The sequence below is a fragment of the Andrographis paniculata genome, unplaced genomic scaffold (assembly GCF_009805555.1).
Source record: "Andrographis paniculata isolate CXL003 unplaced genomic scaffold, ASM980555v1 Contig37END, whole genome shotgun sequence".
NCBI lineage: Eukaryota > Viridiplantae > Streptophyta > Magnoliopsida > Lamiales > Acanthaceae > Andrographis > Andrographis paniculata.
The window spans coordinates 6,391,149-6,400,250 of NW_026137570.1; the positions used below are offsets into that span (position 1 = coordinate 6,391,149).

Genomic DNA, 9,102 nt, shown 5'->3' on the forward strand with positions numbered 1-9,102 from the left:
CAACTAAAAAATTTAAAAGCTAAAAAATAAAAAATAACAAACTTATTGAATATGATTCTGACCTGGCGAGTGAGCAGAAATTTCCCCCAGAGTGGGGCCCACCGTAAAAAAAAAAAAATTATATAATTTCTCTCTTTTCCTACTCACACGCATTTATTAATTACGATTTTTTTGTTAAGGAAATAATAATAATTATTACTCATTTTATTCAGAAACGGGAATATATATATATATATATATTTGTGAGTTAGGGCCAACATTTCTCTCTCAAAATATTCTCCCATTTGATTTCTGATTGTAAACCATCTTTCAATTCAATCTCACCACACCACAAAAGCTTGCATTTTGATGCTCTCTGCTCCTCATTTGGTACTCCTTCCCCTCATTTCTCTCCGTTTTTGAGCTTTGCTGTTCTCAATTTCGTTGGTTGCTTCATGATTTTTGGTTGTTAGGGCTCAACACCTTTGAACTGGGGGTGGGATTTATTGTTATTGTTGTTATTATTAATTTCTTGTTTTTGCCGCCCTCGGATTGTGTAATCGTTGCTAATTTGGGAGGCTTGCGTTGATTTTTTTTGAGGTGCTTTAGGCTTTAGCTGAATGTGTTGCTGGTTTTATGCAATCACTGCTTAATTCTGTTGGTTGTGATGTGACAGATGGTGTAGGAGTTTTGTTTTTATTTTTCCCTTTTTCTTTTTGGTTAATTTTGTTCGGTTCCTACTCGGAAGTGGTTTGTTCTGGAGTTGGCAATCGTCGAGCTGTGAATGTATCATCCTGGAATGAATTATTCGCGCGAGGGTGGGATGCTGTGGATTCCAACTAGGTTTGTGTGGCCTTATGGAGGGAGAATTGTGTTTATCAGTGGCTCGTTTACAGGGTAGGAATCAATTACCGTCTGAAATGTTGTTCTTATTTTTGTTAATTTTGGTTTCAATCCTGTTTACCGTTTTGCTTATCTTAATTTGTGGTGAAGGTGGACTCAATGGCCGATGACGCCAGTGGAGGGTTGTTCGACAGTGTTTCAGACTATCTGTAGCCTCCCTCCAGGGTATCACCAGGTAGATGTTGTAACTGTTGTTAAGGTTTTTGTTTTCACACTGGTTTGTCCCTCGTGCGGTGTTATTGTTTAATTGATTAACGGCTAGTGGAAATAGTAAAGTTAGATATGAATTTATTTTATTAGTAGTCGGTGATTCTGTAGAACGGATGATATATATTTCTGTGTCGCCAAGCACGCTTGGTATGCTATTTCACGTGCAGACGGTGCGTTATGGCGGTGTGTCAGCTTATTGATCTTGTAGAGTAACTGACTTTGTCCGTTGCAGGCCGCCGTTTCGATCATGTCTCCTTTCCTCGTGATTCTCGTCTTGTTTACATTCTGTTGTGGGATGGTGTTTTGATCATGTCTTTTTTTCTCGTTAATTTCGTGTTGCCTCTTCTCGATCCTAAGCCTGTGATGATTGAGTGTTAAATGTTATTCTCGTGATTCTCGCCTTGTTTACATTGATGGTGTTTTGATCATGTCTTCTTTTCTCGTTATTCTCGCCTTGGTTATATCGCCTGTTTTCGGTCGTATGCTTTGATGGTTAAGTGTTGACTTAATGTGAATGTGCTATACTGTCATTTGCCTTTATATGATGCCATAATAATATAATATCCTTAATCGGAAATGGGATTTCAGATATTCTAGCGTAATCTTAAGAACATGTTATATTCTAATAAATGTTGACACGTTTTCGTATGATGTATGTCTAGCATTGTACACTCTAAGAGTAGGGTTCTCATTATATAAACACTTTTAGAACTTTTGGTACTATTTATCAACGGTAACTTTTTTAAAAAACGATCACATCATATACTTTTTTAATCTTAAACATCACATTAAATACTCTATTTTTTACTATTTCCAAAATTTTCCAGAACACCGAAACTTCTATCTAGACGGGTCTTAGATTCGCATATTTGCAAGATTAAATCCAGCAATGAGTTGTTAGTTATCAATAGAATTAATGAGTCTTAGTTAGCTGGTAAGTTGGTGAGTTGGTAATTTGTTATGTTCAGAAACTAGGTGAAAGGATGGTGCAGGGTGGTTTTAACTTTTTAACTGATTTGTTACGACTCCTTTTGACCATACTGAGATTAATTTGAAAGTTGTCATAAATAAGCATAACTTTTTGAGTGTCTTATATGGCCACTAAAGAGTTTGTTTGTGATTCTGTAGTTCAGATATTTATCAGCAACTGATTCACGTAATACTATTATTATGTATGGTTTAACTAACTAGAAATGAAAAGAATTAAACTTTGTACAGGCTTTACTCATTAGTATTCTATTTTTGTTTTCCCCCTTTTGTTTTTATCGGTTCACTTTTCTTCGAGTTATCTCTACTTACCGAATATAAAGTCATATCCACCGTGTATTCCCAAAATACGCAAGTTAATAATTGCCTTTAATTTTGTATATGTGAAAACTCACACAATATTCCTATACAATTGTTGTTCATGCTCAAGTGATAAATAATACTAAATACTCCCTCCTTCTAAATAAATGCGCTCATGCTTTTGGGCACAAGGTTTAATAAAAGTGTGTTTTTTGTTACTTTTTACTATTTATGGTAAAAATGTATAAAAAGTGATATGATTTTTTACTAGAAAAGAAAATACAAACATCATAAAGAGACGGATAAATAAGAAAAGTGAGCACATTTTTAAGAGACGGAATTATAAGTATTCCTAAGGATTATTTGAATGTCAAATATTCTGTGAACAAATCCTACCACATGAGTCCATGTATTGTTGGTATTTGGAGCTGGCTTTTTTTATCCCTATCTGGTGTAATCTTGTTTGAAGATAATTGTGTGGGTTGTATGGAACTCTATTTGATGAATTCATTATCATTTTCATAAACTGTTATTTATGTGCTTTCAGTACAAGTTTGTGGTTGATGGCGAGTGGAGACATGATGAACATCAGCCTTTCATCAGTAGTAGCATTGGAACGGTGAATACTATCCTCATCACTCGGGAATCTGAGTTTCTTCCGCCAATGCTAAGCCAACCCATGACTCTCTCCGGTCCTGTTTCCAACATGGAGGTCGATAACAATGCCATAAATTCTCCCTATCGTATGGTATGCCATTACTGATCTTTCCTTTATTATAATTGCTTTACCGGGCTTTATTCATTTTTATGTGTCATTATCTACAAAAGTTTCTCTCTTTCTCTCTTAATTAAAAAAAAAAAGAAAAAGGAAAAGGAAAAGGAAAAGTTTGATTACTTTCCAAAGTCTGCAATTGCCAACTATAGCTGTTTTTCAAATTCTATTTTCAAATTTAACTCAAGTCGGTATAAACCTAATCTTGAGCACAACTCATTCTTATGACTAATGAGCTGAGCTTTTGAACAGTTTTAAGTGCATAATAATTTTATCGCTAGAACAAATCTTAGGATAACATATTGGCCTTATTTATGTTTTCCAAATTGCAGTTTCAGGCTATAGCTATTATTTACAATTTCATTATCTATAGTTCTTACGAAAGAAGACAGGGATATGGATACACGATGATATATGCATAAGATATGTTTTAGGTCTAAAAATAGAAACATTCGAATATGTTATAGAGACATGTGATGAACAAATGAGAATTGAAAATTTATATATATTTCCTTTTCTATAATCCGATAGTTATTACACCACGCTACTTTGGAAAACCTTATAGCTCATGGATCTGTAAACTTGTGATTTTATTGTTTTCAGCTATAGATGTCTCCACGTGTCATGACTGTAGGCTTTCTTTTCCATATTTCAACATTTTAGCCATATGGCTATTTCATTGATAAATTTTTCATGAAAATATCAGGTACGATTGAGAGAAGGTACACCCCCTGAGCCCATCCCAACAGTATCAGATGCTGACATTGAGATCTCTCGTCATCAAATAGATTTGTTCATGTCAACACACTTAGCTTATGAGTTGCTCCCTGAATCTGGAAAGGTTTGATTTATCTCTGCCTTCTATTTGCTATAATCATTACATTGATTTTTTTCCGTCCCTGTTTTATTGATTTTTACTTGATTTTAGGTTATCGCATTGGATGTTGAGCTGCCTGTAAAACAAGCATTTCATATCTTACATGATCAGGTACCTTTATTTATTGATCATGGTCAACTTCGCATATTGTTTTCAGTGAATGTGGTGCTAACTGAATTATTCTAAAAATATGAGAATATGCTGGCATTTTTTTGCCCATTCTGTTCTGGAATGTTATCAAAAAGTTAATATTTTATTTAATTGTTCCATATTCATGAGAGCCAGGACTCCGTAATTTACCTACTTCTGGTTTGATGATGTGCTGAATTTTGTAGTCCGTCAATTATTTCAGATGCTTTGTTTTAACTCTCTGTTTGACGAACATATTCTTTTCAGGGGATCCCTATGGCAGCCTTATGGAACAGTCCGAAGGGAAAGTTTGTTGGTGTTCTTAGTGCTCTCGATTTTATATTAATTATGAGAGAGGTAGGCAACTGTATCTTTTGTCGTTATCTTGAAGTGAATCCCTCTTCATAAATTTCAACAGCCTAATTAGTAATTACTTTAAAACATAATTAGATGCTTTTGATTGTTTCCATGGATGTGGTTTGCGCTTAATGCTACACTGAACAGTAATACAACTTTTTATTTCTTATGGTTCGTATATATTTCTGCAATAATCTAAATATGGGAGATTTATTGGCAAAAGAAACGACTCGAATCATCATTGCTCATGGATGTGAAACACTCTCAACATGTTTCCTAACTTTATAGTTTTACAACTTGCTTCTGCGACTTGAATCATCATTTTGAATTTTTCGTGTTTATACACTTATGTGGGTTTATACTAGCTACCTAATAAACAGAGACATAATCATATAACTCCTCTATTACTTTGATTTTTTTTCCTCCCTCTATTTTCGCCATAAAATCTTATTATGGAATTTGTTGATGTTCTCAATGTGTGGCAGCTTGGCAGTAAAGGTTCCAATTTGACGGAGGAAGAATTGGATACACATACTATATCTGCTTGGAAAGAAGCAAAATCTTACATGAATAGTCAAGTTGCTGGGCAAGGATGTGCTTCTAAACAACTGATACAAGTAAGTCACTATGTCAATATCCCGTTTCCAAATGCAGCATATAATGTATCTACCTGGAATCAGTCGTTCAAAATATCAAATTTGAACATTGATGTAATGGACAGTTCCCCTAACCAGCTGTGTCTTTCACAATGATGTTTCTCTTTAAATTTAGAACTATAAATGCCAAGAAATGGATCTAGTCATCATGTAAATTTGTAGATGTTGGATATAAATCATGCACCAGTCAATTAAAAGTCTCATGCTGCGTATGGATAATTTTTACTATGAAATCTCTCCTTCGCAGTGATAAATTGTCTTCATTATTTGAGCTCATACGGCCAAAAGAGTATACCATTCATCATGTCAGTGTGATAAGCATCAGCGATAAATTATACACCTTAGACAAGTTGTTGAAAATTGTGATATATTTTATGTACACATTTGTCTTATACATTGTCGAAGATAATTATGAAACTTAATAAAGACTATGTCGTATGTTTGAACTGGAAATATACTTTAGATTTTCTTGTCTTTCTTTTTCTGGCATTCTAACATTTGTCTCATGCGTATCAAATTTTAAGTTCTGAAATGGAGAAGTTTTCTGCTATAGATTCTGCGCATGTTTATTTCGTTTTCAAGTATATCTCATAATTGTAACTCCCTAATCTTGATAAAATACATGCCACTTTTGGAAAAATATTTATATGGTTTGTTTCAAGCTATTTTCTTCATCGGGGCTTAACACATAGCGGACGATATTTTTCAGGCTGGACCGGACGACAGTTTGAAGTCAATTGTTTTGAAGATTTTACAAAATGGTGTATCCACAGTTCCAGTCATTCATTATCCTTCTGCAGATCCCTCAAACCCACAGCTATTACATCTGGCTTCACTTTCTGGAATCCTAAAATGTGAGCAACATGACCCAGTCTCTTAATTTCCACTCTCTGCAAAAATAATGTCTCTTTGTGGAGTATTAATTTATTTTGATCATTTAACAAAAAAAATGCTCACGAGTTTGCAAAGATTGACATATCTGTTGCTTTGCAGGCATTTGCCGGTTCTTTAAGCATTCACCAAGTTCGTTACCAGTGCTTCAGTCGCCAATTTGTGCAATCCCTTTGGGCACTTGGGATCCAAAAATCGGAACTCAAAACGAGAAGCCATTAGCTATGTTGAGACCGAATGCTCCACTCAGTGTAGCATTGGATTTGTTAATTCAAGGTATAATCTAGTCACCATATTTGAGATGACTGTGCTCTCATTAATTCATGATATGCCGTACTCATTTTTTTGTAATGTTTTTACTCCTTTGCAGCCCAAGTTAGCTCAATTCCAATTGTGCATGAACATGACTTTTTATTGGATGTGTATTCCCGAAGGTTGGTACATTATTGCTCGCCATACTTGTAGAGTTTCAATTTAACATCTCTACTTTTATTAACAAGTTGTTCTTTGAACAGTGATATAACTACTTTGGCAAAGGACAAAATGTATACTCACATTAACCTCGAGGAAACTAGTGTTCATCAGGCAAGTATTTTACTCTATTATATCTATATTGTATTTAAATTAGTTGCTATGAACCATTTCTGAGGAAAAGGGTGAATGCCAACAGTGCTGATTTTTATATCTTTTTTTATATTTCTATAATTCTTGCCCATGAGGAAGATAATAAATAATTAACAACTATTAGTCTTTTTTCCCCCTAATTTATTGCACCAAACTAATCTCGACTTGCTTTGGTCTACTGGATTTTATTTGCAACAGTCTGGCCACCATGACCTTAAGTGTAGAACAAAGGTCTGTTATTTCAGTGATATATATGCTATTAAGCGTCGCAATGTAGGGATTCAATCACAGTTTCTGTATGTGTCTCTGCTAGATTCTTTGTTTGAGGTTCATGTGCACACTTACTGCGTGTAAAATTAATATGTTAGTATTGCTTCCACTGGGAAATAGATGCCATTTAGACTTTGGCTTTGGTAAGGAGATCATAAAATATATGACTAAAAGTCGTCATTCTTGTCCTTTACTAATTATCAAGTTTTCATTTTAACTTCCTCTGTTTGGATTTTTCAGGCATTACAGTTGAGAGATGACCCCATTTCTTTGTTCGGAACAAATCAACGGTACTTTACTTGCCTGCGGACTGATCCTTTCCATAAAGTACTTGAGCGACTCTCCCAACCAGGTTTGCTTCAATCTCAAAATAAGAATACATATTTTATGTTTTTTGCTCCCAGTGGTAACTTTTGAATTATTAACTAAACACGACAGAGTATTTAATGATTTTTAAATAGAAGATTCTTTTCAATATTTTTTTATCCCCCTCGTATTGTGCAATTCACCCATGATAGTATAGTGCTTGATAAAAACAAAATTATTTCATTCTAGTGTTTTTTTTGGCTGGTATCATCATATGTAGAAATTTAACGACATTAAATTATTGCAATTTTTGACCGCCCGATTTTTTATTTTTCCATTTAAATAATATAAGGTTTTGTGACAGCATGAGTGAATGTTCTTCATTCTCAAGCGGAAAAATCTTTTCTTATGGAGCTAAAATTGTGATAATTTGGTATCATTCTGAAAATTTTGTAACCAATAGGATCAAACATTCTCCTTTATTAAACAATCATGTTTACATCAATGTACCTGAACTGTTCAATTATTTTGTTCCATGCTTTAGGGGTTAGGCGCCTCATCGTTGTCGAAGCTGGATATAAGCGTGTGGAGGGCATCATTTCATTGGGTGACGTCTTTCGGTTTCTCATGGCAGTTAAACAGTGAATTCACCACCTGTCGGCCCTGCCATGGTATGCCCTCTGATTCATGGCTTGGTTGCCCTTTTTTTTTTCTCTTAAGTTAATAGGATGACAGTATGAGGGGATTTTCAAGTTACATGGCCTGTCAAATGTAGCTCAAAATATTTTTTGGGCCAAAAAAGAAAAAGTCGAAAATCAAATCTTTGGGATGATGATTGAATCAAGATTGGATGGTTCAAAATTTTTTCCCCCTTGTCCTTTTTAATGTATAATTCTTGCCGTTTCATTTTGTTGTATAACCTGCCTTGATCATCCTCGCTGTCCCAGCGGGTTGAGTCCAAGTCTGGTCTGTCTGTACTGAAGTTTGAATTCTTCAGAACTTTAGGAGTAGTTTATGGCTTATTGCGCCCCTTCTCTTCTTCCATTTTAACAATTTTTTGGTTGCTCTTAATGGAAAATGAAATATTTAGGGAGAGAGAGAAAAAAAAAAAAAAAACAAAACAGAAAGAAAGAGTGAGAAAACAGATAGTCTGAAAATGAAGAGCAGCTTGTATATTGTAGCTACATATTTTTTTTGGAGCTTTTGTTAATTTTTCATGAGCATTTAGCACTATTTAAGTATACTTTTGTATTCAAGAATGGATTTATTTTATGGGATGAAATTCACGAGCTCGAACAGCAAAAAAAAAAAAAAAAAAAAAAGAAAAGAAAAGAAAGAATGGGACTAAGAAAGTTTTTGCTGAAGTTTTGATGCCTTAGTTCATTATATATACAATGGGACACAGGTGTGTCGACGAGCTAATTAATTAGTTCGATCTAGATTTGAAATTATGAGGGAATTTGTATTTTTTCACATTTTTTTTCCATGTTGCGTATATTGAATATGGAATGATGTTCTGTAAGTTGGTTATCCATCTTGAATGTCGATAATACTACATTTGATGAATGTATATGAATAAATCTTGTTGGAACCCTTTTGGTTTACATCTTTGATCCTCTCATTTTAGGTTTGTTTAGAAATGTTTTGAAAATCTTATTATTACGAAATGGAATTAGGTATTAGATTTTATATAAATAGGTGTTGGATGTGAAGTATTTACAGGAGAAGGTGAGAATAAAGTTAAAAATATAAATAATAAATTTTCATTAGTTACTTTTTAATATATAAGACAATAATAGGTTTTAAATCAAAGCTTTATTTGTATTTTTTTATTAACTAAA

The 9,102-nt window shown here is 33.9% G+C and overlaps 1 protein-coding gene across 2 annotated transcripts; it reads left to right on the forward strand.

Annotated features, from left to right (window-relative positions):
- Positions 1-258: 258 nt before the first annotated feature.
- LOC127250622 (sucrose nonfermenting 4-like protein) lies at positions 259-8,876 on the forward strand. Of its 2 annotated transcripts, none has more exons than XM_051273995.1 (14): positions 259-369; positions 656-876; positions 973-1,057; positions 2,927-3,127; positions 3,858-3,992; positions 4,080-4,139; positions 4,425-4,514; positions 5,000-5,131; positions 5,880-6,024; positions 6,164-6,337; positions 6,432-6,495; positions 6,577-6,646; positions 7,196-7,307; positions 7,806-8,876. In XM_051273995.1, exons 2-14 carry the CDS (start codon positions 764-766, stop codon positions 7,904-7,906), a joined length of 1,482 nt encoding a protein of 493 aa, XP_051129952.1. In that variant the 5' UTR covers positions 259-369; positions 656-763; the 3' UTR covers positions 7,907-8,876. The 2 variants fall into 2 exon arrangements, with proteins under 2 accessions (XP_051129952.1, XP_051129953.1); XM_051273996.1 differs by having other exon boundaries at positions 728-876.
- The last annotated feature ends 226 nt before the right edge of the window (positions 8,877-9,102 follow it).